This window comes from Pristiophorus japonicus, chromosome 26 (genome assembly GCF_044704955.1).
Source record: "Pristiophorus japonicus isolate sPriJap1 chromosome 26, sPriJap1.hap1, whole genome shotgun sequence".
NCBI lineage: Eukaryota > Metazoa > Chordata > Chondrichthyes > Pristiophoridae > Pristiophorus > Pristiophorus japonicus.
This window is the reverse complement of record NC_092002.1, coordinates 13,861,675-13,883,200: the sequence shown is the minus strand read 5'-3', so window position 1 is coordinate 13,883,200 and position 21,526 is coordinate 13,861,675. Positions and strand designations below refer to the sequence as shown.

General features: G+C 45.8%; 1 protein-coding gene across 1 annotated transcript in view; it reads right to left on the bottom strand.

The window, feature by feature from the left end:
• LOC139239089 (uncharacterized protein DDB_G0280579-like) overlaps positions 1-3,935 on the bottom strand; it is a 28,892-nt gene extending 24,957 nt beyond the window's left edge. Inside the window, exon 1 of the mRNA XM_070867607.1 lies at positions 3,788-3,935. Coding sequence (XP_070723708.1) covers positions 3,788-3,806 — 19 coding nt within the window. The 5' untranslated portion in view covers positions 3,807-3,935. The remainder of the gene's footprint in view (positions 1-3,787) is intronic.
• Positions 3,936-21,526: the final 17,591 nt, after the last annotated feature.

Here is a 21,526-nt window from a genome sequence, read left to right as displayed (position 1 = left end):
TTATAGTGCAATGTTACCAAGTGAGCAACAGGTTAACTTTTTCCTAATTGGTTCATGTTTGGGTGAAAATGAGATACGACTTCTGAATTGCCAAAATTAAAGAACCATTGGTCAGAAAATCATGGGGATTCTCTCAATAGCCCACCACCAAGCAGCACAAGGGCAGCAGGCACATGGTAACACTATCACCTCCAAGTTCCACACCATCACTGGATGAGTGCAGCTCAAACAACATTCCAGTTCAACACTATCCAGGACAACGCAGCCCGCTTGATTAGCACCCCATCCACCACCTTCAACATTCACTCCCTCCACCACCGGCGCACCGTGGCTGCAGTGTGTACCATCTACAAGATGCACTGCAGCAACTCGCGAAGGCTTCTTCGACAGCACCACCCAAACCCAGAAGCTAGAAGAAGGACAAGGGCAGCAGGCGCATGGGAACAACACCACGTTCCTCTCCCAGTCACACACCATCCCGACTTGGAAATATAATCGGCCATTGCTTCATCGTCACTGGGTCAAAATCCTGGAACTCCCTCCCCAACAGTACTGTGGGAGCACCTTCACCACACAGACTGCAGGGGTGGTTCAAGGCAGCAGCTCACCACCACCTTCGAGGGGCAATAAATGCTGGGCTTACCAGCGATGCCCATTACCCATTAATTTTTTTTTAAAAAATGACTAAATCCTTGTGTTGACATCACCTGACCCTAAAACTCCCCTCGGGCTGCAATGGTAAACCTTTTGTATACATAGGTGTTTGCAGATCATGGTGCTCTATGTAGTGCCATGTATAATGCAAGTTCTGTTGCATAATGCATGTTGGAAAGAAATGTAACTGTACCCTCAGTGTACCGTATGGGGACACATGTAATGTAACTTGATGAACGTACCAGTGTATCCTGGATTGTATGAATTGTACCTTGAAATGTAAAGTAAAGAAATGTATTGAACAGAACTGCGGTCAGCATCCAAATGTAATGTATGGAATTGCTGACCGCATCCAAATGTACTGAACTGCTTTTGAATGTATTGTGCAAATTTTTATAAGAATACAGTATATTTTGGAAAAAAAATACATCACCTGACCCTACCACATCTAAAAGTGTTCCATGTAATGGTTATATTTTGAAATGATAGTTTATTTATTTAAATAAAGGGCAGAGCTATTAAAATGAAGAACAATTCATTTGTTTGCTCAATGTTGGACTCCATAAATCCAGGCTGACACTCCCAGTGCAGTGCTGAGGGAGCGCTGCACTGTCGGAACTGCTGTCTTTTGGATGAGACATTAAATCGAGGCCCTATCTGTTCTCAGGTGGGCATAAAAGATCCCATGGCACTATTTCAAAGAGCAGGGGAGTTATCCCCAGTGTCCTGGCCAATGTTTATCCCTCAAATCAACATAACAAAAAACAGATTATCTGGTGATCATATTGCTGTTTGAGAGCTTGCTGTGTGCAAGTTGGCTGCCACATTTCCTACATTACAAATGACTACACTCAAAGTACTTCATTGATTGTAAAATGCTTTGACATGGTCGGTGGCCATGAAAGGTGCTATATAAATGCACCTTTCCATAATTCATATAAATATTTAGAGAGCATTATTTTAGAAGCCCAAATTGAGTCTTTGACCCAGAGTTTGTAGAGGGAGAATCTAGATTCTAAAGCCAAAGGCCATTTCCTTCAGTGTCTTACGAAGTGGAGACATGCACTTGATCTGTTGTTTAACTGCTTTTGATTAATTATTAAAAGGATGCAAGTATCAGAACTGAAGCTATGATCCATCCCACCAGCCTCCCTCCCAACATTGCATTTGGCAAAAGCTGGCAATCTCAGATGTGTGTTGAGCCCGCCCGCACCACAAAACTGAATGCTTTCATTCCTGCCTAAGGATATTGTTCCAAGATTAAAACGGCAGTAACTGCAGCTTAACTATTTGTAACATAGGTGTGTTTTAATTTAAAAACAGTTATTACAATGAAAGGATCAATTAGGAGCTGAATTAATTACTGACCATTAATTACAGGGTTGTATTCCCTAGAATTTAGATAATTAAGGGGTGATTTGATCAAAGGGGAACAGGTAGGGTAGACAGAAATTATTTCTGCTGGTTGGGGATTCTAGGACTAGGGGGCACAGTCTAAAGATTAGAGCCAGATCTCAGGAGTGAGATTAGGAAACACTTCTACACACAAAGGGTAGAAGTTTGGAACTCTCTTACACAAACAGCAATTGATGCCAGATCAATTGTTAATTTTAAATCTGAGATTGATAGATTTTTGTTAACCAAAGGTATTAAGGGATATGGGGCAAAAGCAGGTATATGGAGTTAGGGCACAGATCAGCCATGATCTCATTGATCGAGGGGCCAAATGGTCTGTTCCTAAGCAGACTAAAGTGTTGCAGCATAACATTGTGTAGACTGGGGATTGGGTAAAGTCCAAGTGACTTTAGGGAGCCACCAACATGCTAAAACTAGTTAAGTTTAGAAAAAAAAAGGGTATTTTTACACCAATTAGCACATCACTCAAAGTGGTTTTTGGTTCACACAGATACAGAAAGGGGCAGTATAACTCCAGTCCAGTCAGACAGGATTTATTTCTATTGGTTGATGATCTGGATCGCACTGCCTGAAAGGGTGGTGAAGCAGATTCAATAATAACTTTCAAAAAGGAAGTTGGATAAATACTTGCAAAGGAAACATTTGCAGGGCTGTGGGGAAACTCTCTCCCTGGTGAAACTGTTGAAAATGACAGATTTTTGTTGGATAATAGTGTTAAGGGACATGGAACCAAGCCAGTTAAATAAAACTTGCATTTATATAGTGCCTTTCACGACCTCAGACAATCCCAAGGCACTTTAAAGCCAATTAAGTCACAAGGTCAGAAACGCAGCAACCAATTTGCACACAGCAAGCTCCCACAAACAGCAATGTGATAATGACCAGGTAATCTGTTTGAGATGTTGGTTGAGGGATAAATATTGGCCCAGGACATGGGGACAGACCAGCCATGTTATCGAATGGCAGAACAGGCTCGAAGGGCTGAATGGCCTCCTCCTGTTTCTATAACGAGTCAGGGAATGGAACGAATTGGAGTGCTCTTTCAAAGAGCCTGCGGAGGCAGGATGGGCCGAATGGCCTCCTCCAGGGCTGTAGGAATCTATGAAAGCTGCCTACGGGGGAATTCACAGCCCACAATATAATTTGGGCATCTGCAAACCACACTTCACAGCAACCGACCTTAGGCAGAAGCAACACAAGGGGGAAGGAAACCAGTTCCTAAATCTGGTCTTCATATTTCAATAAATGATAGGAAATGTAGAATTTACAGAAAGGGGTTTGTAAATAAGGGGGGGCGTCCGTCACGAATTATATCAGGCACAATAAAAGGCAGAAAGTGCTGGGGACATTCAGCTCATCGCTATTTGCCCGGGCCCCTGTCGCATTATCATTCCTGCAGTTTCCTCTATAGATTTTAATCGCCATTCGCCTGTCCCACGTCAATATCACAAAATGCAATTGCAAACACAGGGACACAGCGCTCCTTCACTATCCTGCCTCTCTAACAATTCCGAATTATTATTAATGTTCAACCGACAGCAGCCAGCGAGCTAGTGTCCCAACCAATCCTCACTAACATTACTGCACTTAGTGCGAAGTTACAACATAACGAAAGGGAGATGCGCGCGCAACTTGAACTGGCTTCGGATTAAAACATTGCAAACTCTGCGGCAAGACTCGGGGCTTGTGTTAAAACATCCCCACCCAGTATATTTACCCAAGGCCTCGAAGTTCATGGTGGTCGCAGAGTGAGGAGCGAGCGCTGACAAGGTCCTTTATACAGACTCTGGGGAGAGAAGATGTTCACAGTTCCAATCTCGGCCCCTTCCAGTCTCACCTTTTATCGGCGGCTGAGGTGTTTGATGAGTTGGGCGGAAGCTTGAGATGATCAGGTACGCTTGAAATCTCGATAGGTGTGGCCATTCACATTGGACGTGAAAGTCCATTTAAGAAAATTGTCTGGTTGAACAATACGACAGTGACTGCTGCTTAATTATTTGATACAAATTTGGTGTTTTATTAAATTGAAAGGATCAATTAAGGAGCTGAATTAATTACAGATTATAAATTACATAAGTCATCTCGACTCTGAGGGACTGCCTAAGAAAAATTACAGGGCTGCATTTCCTGGAATTTAGACGGTGACCTGATCGAAGTTTTCAGGATATTAAGGGGAACAGATAGGGTAGATAGAGAGAAACTATGTCCGCTGGTTGGGGATTGTAGGACTAGGGGGCAGAGTCGAGAAATTAGAGCCAGACCTTTCAGGAGTGGTTAGGAAACACTTCTACAAACAAAGGGTAGAAGTTTGGAACTCTCTTCCGCAAACGGCAATTGATGTGAGATCAATTGTTAATTTTAAATCGGTGATCGATATATTTTTGTTAACCAAAAGTTATTAAGGGATAAAGGCGGGTATATGCAGTTAGGGCGTAGATCAGCCATGATCTCATTGAATGGCGCAACAGGCTCGAGAGGCTGAATGGTCTGTTCCGGTGTTCCTAAGTAGACTAAAGTGTTGAAGCATAACATTGTGTGGCCGTGGGGACTGGGGATGGTAAAGTCCAAATGACTTTAGCAAGCCAGCAACATGCTACAACTAGTTCCATTCACAAAGGAACTGTATATCAATACATACATCACTCAAAGCGGTTTCTGATTCACACAGGTACAAAAAAGGACAGTATAACTCCAGTCAGTTCCAAGCTGACCTCTTACCTAAGAAGTCCATGGTGTGAAACGGATTGCAGAGTAAGGAGCGGGTGCTGCTGGGGATCTTTATACAGACTCTGGGGAGGTAGGAGGGTCACAGTTCCTATCTCTGCCACGTCCAGTCTCACTTTATCAGCAGGAGGTGTGTTGGGCGGAGACTCGAGATGATCCGAAGATCGCTTGAAACTTTGACCGGTGTGGCCATCAGTCACATTGGGAGTGAAAGTCCATTTAAGATCATTGGCTGGCTGTATCTGTTTTACAATGTTGGGGCAATTCTTATTATTTAGCTTTGTATTTAACCATTAATACCAAACTTTAAAAAAAGGCAATAGCTTCAAAGAAAGTGGCAATTCAAAAAGGGAGAGAGAAAAACAAATTACTGTGTATTCATTCACGGGATGTGGGTATTGCTGGCAAGGCCGCTATTTATTGCCCAACCCTAATCGCCCCTTGAGAAGGTGGTGGTGAGTCGCCTTCTTGAACCGCTGAAGTCCGTGTGGTGAAGGTGCTCCCACAGTGCTGTTAGGGAGGGAGTTCCAGGATTGTGACCCAGCGACGATGAAGGAACGGCCGATATATTTCCAAGTCAGGATGGTGTGTGACTGGGAGGGGAACGTGGAGGTGGTGGTGTTCCCATGCACCTGCTGCCCTTGTCCTTCTAGGTGCTGGAGGTCGCGGGTTTGGGAGGTGCTGCTGAAGAAGCCTTGGCGAGTTGCTGCAGTGCATCTTGTAGATGGTACACACTGCAGCCACGGTGTGCCGGTGGTGGAGGGAGTGAATGTTGAAGGTGGTGGAGGGGGTGTCAATCAAGTGGGCTGCTTTGTCCTGAGTGGTTTTTGCTTAAGAATTCATAGCAACACATTGCTATTAAGAACTAATTGGTTTATTAGCAAAAGGTTTAACAATCACACTACACATTACCAGTTCAACTATTTTAGTTGTGCAAGGGGGATCACACTCCAAAATAATTTTTTTGGGGGGGCGGTTTTTAGGGCACTAAAAACAGAAATTATACAAGTGCCTCCTGGCTAAAACTGGGGGGGGGGGGCCTAACCCAGGCAAATTAAACAAATTAAACTTTAAACTTAAATGATCAAATTTAAATTTGGTTGCCGGGGGTGATGATGCACTCCAGTCCCTCTGGCGCCCACCTCTCGCGGAAGGCCATGAGCGTACCGGTGGACACTGCGTGCTCCATCTCCAGGGACACCCTGGCTCGGATGTAACCGCGGAAGAGAGGCAGGCAGTCGAGCTGAACGACCCCATCGACCGCCCGCTGTCTGGACCGGTTGATGGCCACCTTGGCCGTGCCCAGGAGCAGTCCTACGAGGAGGTCTTCCGACCTGCCCGCTCCCCTCCGCACAGGGTGCCCATAGATCAGGAGCGTGGGACTGAAGTGCAACCAGAAGAATTTGAGGAGCAGCCCCTTTAAATAATGGAACTTGTCCTGGATGGTGTCAAGCTTCCTGAGTGTTGTTGGAGCTGCACTCATCCAGGCAAATGGAGAGTGTTCCATCACACGCCTGACTTAGATATATTTTCTGCTCTCCTCCTCTCCCTCTGGATAGTTTGTATTAGTAGTAGGCCCCTTCCTCCTCTTCCTGGGGTGGTTTCTCAGGGTTCAAGGCCTCCAGGCAGGAGCAAAAGCAGTGAGCTCCTTCCCTCACTGCTGCAAGCTTCAAATGATTAAGCCACGCCTCCAACAGCTCTACAACTCTTTTGGGGAGTGTCCCCCCGATCTGGGGGACACTCCAGACACTTTTCAACTGCCCCTGTTTTTTTGGGTTTTTTTGTGGTGTTTTTTGTGGTTTTTTTGGGGGGGGCATTAAAATCATAAATTTTACAAGTGCCCCCTATAAAAGGGGAGGGGGACACTAAAACCGGCAATTAAAACAAATTAAACTTTAAAGCATATAAAATCAAATTAAAATTTGGTTGCCGGGGGTGAAGATGCACTCCAGTCCCTTCGGCGCCCACCTCTCGCAGAAGGCCACGAGCGTACCGGTGGACACCGCGTGCTCCATCTCCAGGGACACCCTGGCTCAGATGTAAGCGCGGAAGAGAGGCAGGCAGTCGGGCTGAACAACCCCCTCGATCGCCCGTTGCCTGGACCGGCTGATGGTACACTTGGCCGTGCCCAGGAGCAGTCCTACGAGGAGGCCCTCGGACCTACCCACTCCCCTCCGCACAGGGTGCCCAAAGATCAGGAGTGTGGGACTGAAGTGCAACCAGAAGAATTTGAGGAGCAACGCCTTCAAATAATGGAACTTGTCCTGGATGGTGTCAAGCTTCTTGAGTGTTGTTGGAGCTGCACTCATCCAGGCAAATGGAGAGTATTCCATCACACACCTGACTTAGAGCTTTCTCCGCTTAACAATCTGCATGCTCGCAAATTGATGTATTTGCTTCATGGGTTCTTTGCTTAAAAATTCATAGCAAAGAATTAGTTGGTGCGCCTGACTTGGAATGTGATAGGGTGAAAGCAGGTGCTAAATGGGTGCGGTGCTATTAAGACACGCCTGTTTGAAAGCCTGGTTTTAGCATGCAATTCTGCTCCTAATTGCTGATTAGCATCATTTGAACTTGCCTGGAGGTGGTGAATCAGAAACACCTGCAGGTTTATCACTCAAGTGCTGATTGGACCCAATTCTCGGGGAGCAGTGAATGTTGGCTCCACTACCCGCTACCTTGACTGACGGTATGGATAGCGCCGGCTGATCCAGTTTCAGGCTGCTTCAAGGACCAAGTGAGGGGGCGCACGGGATGTCTAACATTCGAGGTCCTGGGAGGAGGGATGTCCTGTACCCGCGGGGAACGGGGGGGGGGCATGGCAGAGTCCACCTCACCATCACCCTCCTTACCCTCTCTCCTGCGACAGCTGGTGCTGCTCTGCCTGGCCTCATCCCCTCCTCCCATTCCTCCTACAGACCAAGATGCCGATGACCAAGCACACCCTTTCTCCTGGTGACTCCTAGAAGGCCTCCAATAAGGTGGAGTAGCTCAGCACTTACTCATATTAGGTGAAGTCCTCAGAGAATTAGAGGTTGAGTGTTTCAGAAAGTCTCCCGATGTGTTTCAAAGGTCCTCTTCAAACCCCCAGCAGCAAGTGAACAGTAAAAGGTGATGTACCTTTACGTAATGTTCAAAATCCTCAGCAACGACTTATTTACTTACAATCAGTTGGTCGCTGTTCGGAGAGGGTGTTAGTTCAAGCGCCAGACACTGAAATGCCGTGCAGCTACTGTAATGAGCGCTAGCGGGCAAGTTAAACAGTAACCAGCTGCTTGACGATATTCTGGAGGGCCGTTCCTAGCGCTGGCTTCAACTCCTTTCCAAGCTGGGGTTCTTGCACTAAACGTGGGCTAAACCGGTGTTTCCGCTTAAGACGCCATCTTGGCTCTTTAGCACTTAAAGTATCCGGGGAAAATTGACCCCATAGAATCTGACAGCACTGAAGGAGGCCAATCCGCCCATCACTCCTGTGCTGGCTCTTTGATAGAGCTATTTAATTTAGCCCCGCACCCCAGTTTTTCCCCATAACTCTGAAAATAAGTCCTCTTCAAGTACATGTCCAATTGCCTTTTGGAAGTTCTTATGGAATCTAATTCCCCCTCCCTCTCAGGTAGTGCGTTCCTCATCTTAATAACTCACTAGCTGAAAAAATTCTTCTCAATTCCCCTCTAGTTCTTTTAAATCTGTGACCTCTGGTTACTGACCCACTTGCCAGTGGAAATAGTTTCTCCTTACTTGCTCTGGCAAAACCCTTCATTCTTTTAAATACCTCTATTAAATCTCCCCTTAACCCTCTCTGCTGTAAGGACAACAATCCCAGCTTCTCCGTTCTCTCCACATCCCTCATCCCTGGTATCATCCTGGTAAACCTCCTCTGTGCCCTCTCTAAGGCCTTGATATCCTTCCTAAAATGCGGTGCCCAGAATAGGACACAATACTCCAGCTGAGGCCTAACCAGAGATGTGTGAAGGTTTATGTGAAATTTTTCAAATGCCATTATAAAGTCCATGTATATCTACTGCACTATCAACACTCTGAGCTCATCAAAGAATGTAATCATATATAAGAAATGTCTTGCACAATCTCAGGACATCCTGAAGTCAGTGGTGTACTTTTGAAGCACTGTTGTAATGTAGGAAACGCTGATTTACGCACAGCAAGCTCCCACGAACAGCAATGTTACATTGACCAGATTATCTGTTTTAGTGATGTTGATTGAGAGATAAGTATTGGCCGGGACACCGGGGATAACTCCCCTGCTCGTCTTCCAATTGCGGCACAGGAACTTTTTGTCTGTTCCTTTAGAGAGCAGACGGGGCCTCGGTTTAACGTCCAAAAGACGGTGCAGCACTCCAGCAGTAATGCACTGGGAGCATCAGCCTGGATTATGTGCTCAAGTTTCTGGAGGGAGACTTGAACCCACGACCCAAGTCAGAGGCGGGAGAACGCTACCCACGGAGCCATGGAAGACATCTTTGGTACTGCTGAAAGGGGCAAATCCCTGACCTACCTGTCTTACTGATGTAGATCACAACTTCACACCGCCCTCTTACTTACCCGATGCTCCCAAAACAGGACATCTGCAAGTGGACAAGTGTTTGTAACTCGCCCACTCTGTCCTTGACAATTCCACGAGCTCCCTGTACCCCAGAGAATCAACTTGAAGATCCTCAGCCTCAAGGCTTCACCATCATCATTATAGGCGGTCCCTCGAATGAGGATGACTTGCTTCCAAGAGTTCACAGGTGTTTCAATGAAGGACCCGATGTTCCAGTCCTGAACTCCAATTGAGGGGGTGGAAGATGCCTGTGCGTGGATTTTTTTAACGTGTGGTGGCCGTTGCACACTAGCCACCACACGGGCTTGACAGAGCTAGGTCTTTATCCAGTGGCAAGGGTTAACCAGGACGACTGGAGACCTGCTCTGCTGCACAGACCTAGTGTGCACACATATCGCAGTGTGGGCTGGCCCCGTGCTGCCCCTGGGCCCTCGGCTCTTCTGGGCCCCATACCCTCATTCACCGCACCTCCACCACGATCTCTTGCCGCTCCTCTGCCCTTTACACTGTTGCTGTCTCACTCTATATCGGGATAATTGAAGTCCCCTATTATCATTACTCTATAGGTCTTGCATCTTTCTGCAATTTGCCTGCAAATCTGCTCCTCTATCTCTTTCCTACTATTTGGTGGCCTATAGTATATACCGAGTGTTGTAATAGCTTCTTTATTGTTCCAAAATAGATTATGTCTTTGATCCCTCAACTACCTCATTCCTTTCCAGTATGATAATAGTTTCTTTGATCAATACTGCCACACCCTCCTTTCTTTCCTTCCCTATCTTTCCTGAATACCCTGTAGGCAGGAATATTAAGTTCCTAATCCTCCCCTTGTTTGAGCCAAGTCTCTGTTATTGCCACCACATCATAGTCCCATGTGTTGAGTTGTGCGTGCAGCACACTGACCTTATTTACCACGCTATATGCATTTAGAACATGCACTAAAAACTCATCTAAGGCTGCATCACAATTGCCCCCTGTCTGATCCCTCCTATTTCTGACCTATTCTTTACTCTAGTGCTGTTTGTCTCTCCCAGTCCTCTGAGCACTTTGTTTCCCCTCTCTAATGTTTCATCCCAAGTAGGATGTCATCATCATCATCATCAGAGGCAGTCCCTCGGAATCAAGGAAGACTTGCTTCCACTCTAAACATGAGTCCTTAGGTGGCTGAACAGTCCAATACGAGAGCCACAGTCCCTGTTACAGGTGGGACAGACAGTGGTTGAGGGAAGGGGTGGGTGGGTGGGACAGGTTTGCCGCACGCTCCTTCCGCTGCCTGCGACGAGACTCGAGGCTCAGCGCCCTCCTGGATGCAGTTCCTCCACTTAGGGCGGTCTTTGGCCAGGGACTTCCATGTAAGATGCAGACAGCAAGCTTCCATAAACAGCAACGAAATAATAACTAGATCATTTTTTTTGTGATGTTGGTTGAGGGATAAATATTGACCATGACACAGGGTAGAACGCCCCTGCTCATGGGATCTTTTACATCCACCTGAGAGAGCAGACGGTACCTCGGTTTAATGTCTAATTTGAAAGACGGCTCCTCTGACAGTGCAGCACTCCTTCAGTAGTGCACTGGAGTGTCAGCCTAGATTTTGTGCTCAAGTCTCTGGAGTGGGACTTGAACCTATAAGTTGCTGCCTCAGAGCTGAGATTGCTAGCCACTGAGCCATGGCTAACATGGATAAATAATCTACTTGTGCTTTCTGCTTCCTTTGCAACACTTCTTAACTATCATATATTTTTTTCTTCGGAGGAATGCTGGCCCCTGGAGATTGCACAAGCTGAAGGAGTGAGCTCCCTCTTACTCTGTCACAGCTCCCATTCTCCGCTGGACACATTTTGGAAAAGCAAGGAGCTTGATCTGTGGCCGGATCGCCCGCTGGGTTATCAGGTTATCTCAGAACTTGCACATACCAAAATCACTGAAAACTCCCCGATATGCTGATAAAAATTAAATAGGGGCAAACAAGCTGAAAATCTAATGTGATATAATGTTGGAGAAATGACTTAACATGTATATGGAACAGATTCCATCCAATAGGTGAAGACAGTCATCAGTAGAGAGTGCTGAGGCCAAGAGATTTATGGATGAACGTAGTTTCTTAAAGCAGCCAATATTGCTCAGATGTTCCTGCTGTATAACTCATCGTCCTGACAATAACTTATCATCAGAGCTGAAGGAACACCCATCTAATATTCTCCATCATCACTGGCCTCACAGAAACATCCCGGAATCATTGCTGTTAATGCCTTTACTGAGAGTTATATGGTGTCACACACCTACCTCATCCCATTTAAAAAAACGATTAAAAATATAAAAGCAGAAAACTGTATTAATTTGGAAATATATTTGTATCAATACACATTTGAAATTGCCAAGACTAATTGCAAAGTTCTATCAATGAGAAACATCAACGAGGTCCTACAGGGCTCAGGCCAGAGGCTGTGCTTCTCCTGGAGATCAGCAAACACACAGGAAGGACCTGCAGGGGTTTGACCCCACCTTAACTAACCAACCTCCTCCAGCCTCAGGCTCCACACAGCTCCCCCCCCACCCCTTCGCACCGGATAAATGCTGGTACCTCACGCCCCAAGACAAATCACTGAGGCTTTCCGTCCTCACCCTCTGCAATTCTCTCCATACATCGCCACGCCTTGCGCCCTTTGTTTTACTGTTGATCCACAAGCTTTCTTACAAACGACAGGGACAGAAGTAGGCCACTTGGGCCCTTGTAGTGTGCTCCATTTTTGCTACCCAGGGCAGCTATATCTTTTAATCCCAATTCCCTGTCCTTTTCTTGGTGTGTCTCAATACCCTTACTCCCTAAGTAAGCATCTAGCTCCCTTTTAAACAACCCACCTGACTTGGCATCCTTGGTTGCCTGGGGCAATGTGTTGCACATTCCCACTATCTTTTCATAGAATCATAGAAATTTACAGCACGGAAGGAGGCCATTTCGGCCCATCGTGTCCGCGCCGGCTGACAAAGAGCTACCCAGCCTAATCCCACTTTCCAGCTCTCGGTCTGTAGCCCTGTAGGTTACGGCACTTCAAGTGCACATCCAAGTACCCTTTAAATGTGGTGAGGGTTTCAAATTTCCCCTCAAATCCCCTCTAAACCACCAATTACTTTAAATCTATGCCGCCTGCTAAGGGAAATCTATCCAGGCCCCTCATAGTTTTACACACCTCAATCAGGTCTCCCCTCAGCTTCCTCTGTTAAGCCTCCTCTGTGTACTGATTTTCCCTAATTGGCATTTAGCCAACAGCTCAAAATCTAAGATCTTGTCCCTTGTTTTAGATTCATTCATTGTTTTGAAACAACTTAGGCAAAAAAGCTTGAGGCAATACAAGGCAAATTTATTTACGCAGCAAGTTGTTGTGATCAGGAGCGCGCTGCCTGAAAGGGCGGTGGGAGTAGTTTCGTTTGGAACTTTCAAAAGGGAATTGGGTAAATACCTGAAGGGAAAAATTTGAAGGGCTGTGGGGAAAGAGCGGGAGAGGGGGACTAATTGGTGAGCCCTGTCTGAGAGCTAGCACAGGTACGATGGACCGACTGGCCTCTTTCTGTGCTGCATTATTCTATGATTCGATCACCCGCTTAACATTCTCATGACCTGGGTCAGTAACACAAGACTTCCCCATCTCTCTTCATAGATCAGTCCCTTCATCCCAGGCTGTGCTGGTGATTTGTCAAACCTTCTCCGAAGTCAGCACATCCTTCTAGAGATGGGACGGTCAAAAGTGAGCACAAAGTTTAAAGGTCTTCTTAATAACTGCATGGTTTCTACCTCAAGAATTAGGAGCAGGAGTAGGCCATTCGGCCCCTCGAGCCTGCTCCGCCATTCAATAAGATCATGGCTGAACTTCGATCTCAACTCCACTTTCCCACCAGGTCCCCATATCCCTCAATACAGGTAGAGCATCCGAAATCCAGAAACCTCAGGACCGAGGCCGTTCCGGATTTCAGGTACTTCGGAGCGTCTTTCCGACATCCCGAATGCGACAACGCCTGTTTCAACAGCCCCCGCTCTTTCCAATGTGTGTGTCGGGCTGGACATACTGGGGATGGAAGGACCTGCACAGGTAACTGACACTGAGTCCACCCAGATTCATTTTGTATCCATTGTGAGGAAATTGCCGAGCGGGGAACAGGTCCGGGGGGCAGCGGTGGATTCCGGACGACCCCGCCACAGATTGGCCCAGTGTCGGGATTCCGGAACATTCCGAGTTTCAAACTCCGGATTTCAGATGCTCAACCTGTATCGAAAAATGATCGATCTCGGTCTTGAAGGTACTCGACGACTGAGCCTCCACAGTAGAAGATTCCAAAACCGGACATCCCATCAACCTTTGTGACAGGCAGAAGTTTACATACATTGTAGATCTTTACAGTTACAAGAAATCTGACATCACACAAAATGCTAATTGTTTTAAATCAGATGGAATTTTTATTGGTAAAGTTTGTGAGGATACAGATCAGAGTTTGATTACGGAAGGTCATAGTTTAATCATTCATTTTATGAATGAAACCCAGTGACTGACTGAAATGCTCACCAATGCTATTTCAGATTGAGACATCTTTACTGTGTCTCAAGATTAACAACTCGTGTTTACATAGGATTTCACAGGATATATGGCACAGAAACAGGCCATTCAGCCCAACCAGTCCATGCCGGCGTTTATGCTCCACTCGAGCCTCCTCCCGTCTTTCCTCATCTAAATCTATCAGCATAACCCTCTATTCCCTTCTCCCCCATATGCTTGTCCAGCCTCCCCTTAAATACATCGATACTATTCGCTTCAACCCCTCCCTGTGGCAGCGAGTTCCACATTCTCACCACTCTCTGGGTAAAGAAGTTTCTTCTAAATTCCCTGTTGGATTTCTTGGTGTCTATCTTATATTGATGGCCTCTAGTTATGCTCTTCCCCACAAGTGGAAACATTCTCTCTCTATCCGATATGTTAAAACTTTACATAATTTTAAAGGCCTCTATTAGGTCACCCCTCAGCCTTCTATTTTCAAGAGAAAAGATACACAGCCTGTTCATCCTTGATTGGTAGTTATAGCCTCGCATTTCTGGTACCATCCTTGTAAATCTCACCTATACCCTCGCCAATAATAAAACATCCTAAGGCCCTTCATAGGAGCGTTATCAGACAAATAAATTTGACACCGAGCCAAGTAGGGGAATATTAGGGCAGGTGACCAAAAGCTTGGCCAAAGAGGTAGGTTTTAATGGAGGAGAGAGGCGGAGAGGTTTCGGGAATAAACCCCAACGCTTAGGGCCTTGGTGAAGGAAGTCAGTGCTGCGCAAGGGGCCAGAATCGGAGGAGCGCAGGGATCTCCGAGGGTTGTAGGGCTGAAGTAGGTTACAGAGATAGGGAGGGAGGGGGAGGGGGGGCGATGGAGAGATTTGAAAGCGAGGATGAAAATTTTAAGAATCGAGCATTCGGGAACTGGGAGTCAAAGTAGGTCAGTGAGCACAGGGGTGATGGGTAAAGAGGACTTAATATGAGTTAGGATATGAAACAACAATACTTATAGGAACCCTTGTTTATCTGCTGTGTTATTTTTGACATGGTGCCTTTTACCCACTACCAGACATGAAATTCAATAATAACTACGTTCCTTTGCAGAGCTCTGATTTCCAGGCTGTGTTTATTCCCAAACAAGTTGAGTAGCACATTATTTCCACTGGTCTCTGCCTTTGGTCGGGAAAGTTAGCTGTAGTTTTAACTACTTTCTGATAGAGAATTCAAGCTCTGCAGCCTGGCTGCAGTTTTGAAAATTCACAGACCCCAAGTCAAGGCTGCTACATACAATTCAGCATGTTGCATTAAGTCATCAATCAACTTGACATTTTAGGACCCTTGGGTAACGAGCCAATTAAAAGGTTAACAGACTATCAATTGAGCCAATAAGGCCAAAGAAGGCGAGTTCTTTTCTGTAAATTGAACCAGGTATAAGTACAGCCATTTTGGCCATGTGGTCTCAGAAGGACAAAGGCCTGGCTTAAAGCCAGAAGCTTGTTGCTGCTGCCAGAATAAAGTTACATTAAAACTTCAATCGGAGTTCGCATTTCATTGGAAATTAAGAGATCTAACAATTTTGGCGTCACGAACAGGATCAATGAGGAAAGAAATTGAATTTTGGACATCGGACCTACATACTGAGGTAAGGACTCCTCTTTATAAAAGTCCTCGGTTAAAAGTCTAAATTCGCCTCTCCTTCTACGCGATTCCGAAAGCCTCCGGTTTGCGAACCCTCCGGTTGGTAGTCGGCTCGAGGTCCCATAAACTTCGGCGGTGTGTTAGTTAATTAATCACCGACCCACTGATCAGCTGGAAAGCCTACGACTCGAGACCCCAGTAAAGAAATCAGTATTATGGCAGCAGGAGATAAGAGCAAAGAATTGCCTACAACTGTTAAAGGCGGGCGGGCACCACCTGAGGTTTTGATAGATGAAATCCTCCAACAGTTGAAAGAATACATAGAGCAACAATTCAACTTATCTAAAACCTGTATTAAGATCGAACAAAAGTACAGAACCTCCAAAGGACGATGGTCCTTGGACGAGATTAAAAGAGTCTGGGGAAAAACGACCCGTATGAAAAATAAAGAGCGAACTAGATGGTCCCTAGCTGTTATGGGACAGATCCGAAAGCGGAATGAAATTATAATGTGTTCCCAACATGATCGAGAACTGACCAGTACAAAGGACCAATTGCAAGCTGTTTGTGCACAGCTGCGACAGAAAAGATTTGAACTTGAAAAATCAGAAGCGGAAGTTAAAGATCTTAAAGGTGAAATTAAAGAATGGAAAAAATCATTAGACAGTAATAGGAAAAGGAAAATGTATTGGTCAATTCCCAGGGTACCCATGTTTGGATAAATTAAAAGCGCAAACCCGAAGATACGACCGAGGAATAGATACGGATTCTGAATCCTCCGACGATACAGGGTCGGAGGATGAAGAATTAGGGGTGGGCATTGCCCCGTTTAAAAAAAGACGAGTTGTAGTCAAATCAGAAGAGACTGCGGATGAGGGCGGAACCAAAAAAACGAGGAAAAGGGTGTATGCAAAATACTTAGTTCATGATCCGACAGACCCAGAGAAAATTGATAAATGGTCCAAGGAATTGCCCAATCCAAAGAAAGGGGGAGTAAAAACGTGGGACCAATTGGACCGCTTAAGAAATATATATCAACTTCATCCCTGGGACGGAGTGCAAATTTTGACCATAATGGTGCCAAAAACACAAGGAAGAAAATTGCACGACAAGGTAGAAGAAGCTTTGGAGCAGGATGAGCAAGAATTAAACGCAGGATGGGAGGCGATTAAACACTGGCTGCAAGCCTTCAGTCCAGCTAAGACAGACTGGGGAAAAATTGCAGCCTGCCAACAGAAAGGAACAGAGGAGGTCCTGGAGTATGACGAGCGGTTTAGATGCACGTGGCTAGAACATTCAGGTATGAATAATACGGATGAGGAAATGGATGAACAAGTGTTTGGACCCCTGAAAGCAGCTTTCGTGGCAGGTCTAAAGCCAGAACTGTCCAAAATGCTTAAGGTAGTGTTACCGGACTGGGAAGGTAGAGGAACTACCTTTGCAGCATTGGTGGATCGATGTAACCAATTAGATCGGGATATGGTAGCTAAAGTCCGAGCTGTACAGGCTATGGGATGGAAATCCCAGGATTCCAATAAACAGTCATTAGGAAAATTACCGGGAAAATGTCATTATTGTGGGAAAGAAGGTCACTGGGCCAAGACGTGCAGGGCAAAACAGCAAGGTCGTGGCTGGGGAAGAGGACGCAGCCAGGGATACAATTCAGCCAACAAACCAGGCTTGTCACAAGATAACGACCTCATAGAAGCATTTAAGCGACTGACAATACAACAACAGAAGGAGTTACTTGGGATAGCAAAAAACGATTAGAGCCCACCCTGGCCCCCCTCCTCGCACTAATACAACAAAGGGGAGATGGGCTATATATAACTGTGAGGGTGGGCGATAAGGATGTGGACTGTCTTTTAGACACAGGGGCAGAATTAATATGCTTACCCCTACAATATGGAGACTTTTTGTCGTTGGATGGTAGGGCATGTACAACCTATGGAGTTGGGGGCCATAAAATGGAAATTAAAAGGACACCACCGGTACTTATAGGGCTGGGTCCACATGAACTAACCACGCCGGTCTGGATAGGCCCAGTAGATCAACCCCTTTTGGGAATGGACGTTCTAATCCAAGTAGATTCATCGTTGCATTTCGAGGATGGTCGGGTGACATGGTCAATTAGAACTTTGAAAAAAGAAGAATTGAAGGAACACCTGATATGGGCTAAAGATAAGAACGATTGTGGCCTACTCCAGATGGAGCCTGCGTCATTTACCGGGACCAAGCCTCCATGCACTACACAGTATCCCATCAGTCCAACTGCCATCACAGGAATCTTACCGGTTATTCAGCAATTGGAGAAACAAGGGGTGCTTATTAAAACGCATAGCTCCTCCAATAGCCCCGTGTGGCCGGTACAGAAATCTAATGAGACTTGGCGTTTGACTGTCGATTATAGGAAAGCTAACCAGTGTATTGATCAAAAAGCTCCTTTGGTCGCAGATCCCTCCACCATTTTTAATGCCCTCAAACCGGAACATAAATATCCCCTAGTCTTTCTCGTACTCATTTTTCAACAGTTCATACAGAGGTTTGGCCATGTCTGCAAAATTCAGGATGAAATTCCTTTGATAGCACCAGTCCCAAGAAGGATTGCGGCGCTGTCTGTGACACAGGCAACGGAAGCCTCCGAATGGTGTCAACTTTTTGCTGATCGGGGCTGAGTCCTTTCGCTGAAATTTTTACCCCCAAAAAAGGTAACTTCGTCCTGCAACAACTGACGCTTTTTTGAATTTATCTTCAATCCTGCTTCCTGTAAAAGATCTATCAGTTCATTTGAGAGTAACAAATGTTCACCCAGTGTCTCTGTGGCTAGGAGAAGGTCATCAATGTATTGGAGGAGGGCTGATGGTTCGGAGAATTTGCTGGTTGCGCGTGACATGTATTGGTGAAAGATTGACGGTGAGTTATGGAACCCTTGTGGCAGACACATAAACGTGTATCCCTGTCCCTCAAATGTGAAAGCAAATTTATACTGGTCCTCTTTAGCAACTGGGATACTCCAGAAACCATTTGCAACGTCAAGGGTAGAAAACACAGTGGCTTTGGGAGGGGGGGAACAGATGTCAGTAAAGATGGTGCCTGACTGACAGTCGGGTTTTGCCAGGGGGGTTGATTTATTTAGTGCTCGGTAATCAACCGTAAGTCTCCGAGATTCGTCTTGTTTCCTAACAGGCCATACAGGGGAGTTAGTAGCAAAAGACCCTTTTCTCAAAACACCCTGTTCTTCCAATGAGGCAATGACTGTTCGCAAATATGGGATTCTCTCCCTTGGAATAGGGTATTGTTTACAAGCACGATAAGGCGGGCCATTAATCTGCACTTCTCCCACCATCCTCCCATAGTCATGTTTAGATTTCCCGAAAGCTGCTGCATGATCAGTAATTACAGAATTAACAGCGGGCAGCGAGCGAGCTGGCAGTTGCAACAGCGCAGGCTTTTTAATAGCACATACTGAGTGGGCGTCTGATATCTGTGCGACATCTTTCGATCCAGAGCCGATCCATAGGCAATCATGATTGTAATCTACTGTAGCTGTTACTGAACGAAGTGTGTCATATGCTCTACAGGGCTGTAGTAATACCTGCCCTCCTGTATGGCTCAGAGACGTGGACCATGTACAGCAGACACCTCAAGTCGCTGGAGAAATACCACCAACGATGTCTCCGCAAGATCCTACAAATCCCCATGGAGGACAGATGCACCAACATTAGTGTCCTCAACCAGACCAGCATATCCAGCGTTGAAGCGCTGACCACACTTGATCAGCTCCGCTGGGCAGGCCACATTGTCCGCATGCCAGACATGAGACTCCCAAAGCAAGCGCTCTACTCGGAACTCCTTCACGATGGACAGAGGAAACGTTACAGGGACACCCTCAAAGCCTCCCTGATAAAGTGCAATAGCCCCACTGACACCTGGGAGTCCCTGTCCAAAGACTGCCCTAAGTGGAGGAAGTGTATCCGGAAGGGCGCTGAGCCCCTCGAGTCTCGTCACCGAGAGCATGCAGAAAACAAGCGCAGGCAGCGGAAGGAGCGTGCGGCAAACCTGTCCCACCTACCCTTCCTACAAGGGAGCAAGCCATCTTAGATCTGGTCCTGTGTAATGAGACAGGAAAAATAAACGATCTCCTCGTAAAAGATCCTCTCGGAATGAGTGATCACAATATGGTTGAATTTATAATACAGATTGAGGATGAGGAAGTTGTGTCAGAAACGAGCGTACTATGCTTAAACAAAGGGGACTACAGTGGGATGAGGGCAGAGTTGGCTAAAGTAGACTGGAAACAAGGACTAAATGGTGGCACAATTGAGGAACAGTGGAGGACTTTTAAGGAGCTCTTTCATAGTGCGCAACAAAAATATATTCCAGTGAAAAAGAAGGGCGGCAAGAGAAGGGATAACCAGCCGTGGATAACCAAGGAAATAAAGGAAAGTATCAAATCAAAGACCAATGCGTATAAGGTGGCCAAGGTTAGTGGGAAACTAGAGGATTGGAAAAATTTTAAGCAACAGCAAAGAATGACTAAAAAAGCAATAAAGAAAGGGAAGATAGATTACGAAGGTAAACTTGCGCAAAACATAAAAACAGATAGTAAAAGCTTTTACAGATATATAAAACGGAAAAGAGTGACTAAAGTAAATGTTGGTCCCTTAGAAGATGAGAAGGGGGATTTAATAATGGGAAATGTGGAAATGGCTGAAACTTTAAACAATTATTTTGCTTCCGTCTTCACAGTGGAAGACACAAAAACCATGCCAAAATTTGCAGGCCACAGGAATGTGGGAAGGGAGGACCTGGAGACAATCACTATCACTAGTGGGGTAGTGCTGGACAGGCTAATGGGACTCAAGGTAGACAAGTCCCCTGGTCCTGATGAATTGCATCCCAGGGTATTAAAAGAGATGGCGGAAGTTATAGCAGATGCATTCGTTATAATCTACCAAAATTCTCTGGACTCTGGGGAGGTACCAGCGGATTGGAAAGCAGCTAATGTAATGCCTCTGTTTAAAAAAGGGGGCAGGCAAAAGGCAGGTAACTATAGGCCAGTTAGTTTAACATCTGTAGTGGGGAAAATGCTTGAAACTATCATTAAGGAAGAAATAGCGGGACATCTAGATAGGAATAGTGCAATCAAGCAGACGCAGCATGGATTCATGAAAGGGAAATCATGTTTAACTAACTTACTGGAATTCTTTGAGGATATAACAAGCATGGTGGATAGAGGTGTACCGATGGATGTGGAGTATTTAGATTTCCAAAAGGCATTCGATAAGGTGCCACACAAAAGGTTACTGCAGAAGATAAAGGTACGCAGAGTCAGAGGAAATGTATTAGCATGGATAGAGAATTGGCTGACGAACAGAAAGCAGAGAGTCGGGATAAATGGGTCCTTTTCCAGTTGGAAATCAGTGGTTAGTGGTGTGTCACAGGGATCAGTGCTGGGACCACAACTGTTTACAATATACATAGATGACCTAGAAGAGGGGACAGAGTGTAGTGCAACAAAATTTGCAGATGACACTAAAATTAGTGGGAAAGCGGGTTGTGTAGAGGACACAGAGAGGCTGCAAGGAGATTTGGATAGGTTAAGCGAATGGGCTCAGGTTTGGCAGATGGAATACAATGTCAGAAAGTGTGAGGTCATCCACCTCGGGAAAAAAAACAGTAAAAGAGAATATTATTTGAATGGGGAGAAATTACAACATGCTGTGGTGCAGAGGGACCTGGGGGTCCTTGTGCATGAATCCCAAAAGGTTAATTTGCAGGTGCAGCAGGTAATCAGGAAGGCGAATGGAATGTTGGCCTTCATTGCGAGAGGGATGGAGTACAAAAGCAGGGAGGTCTTGCTGCAACTGTATAAGGTATTGGTGAGGCCGCACCTGGAGTACTGCGTGCAGTTTTGGTCACCTTACTTAAGGAAGGATATACTAGCTTTGGAAGGGGTACAGAGACGATTCACTAGGCTGATTCCAGAAATGAG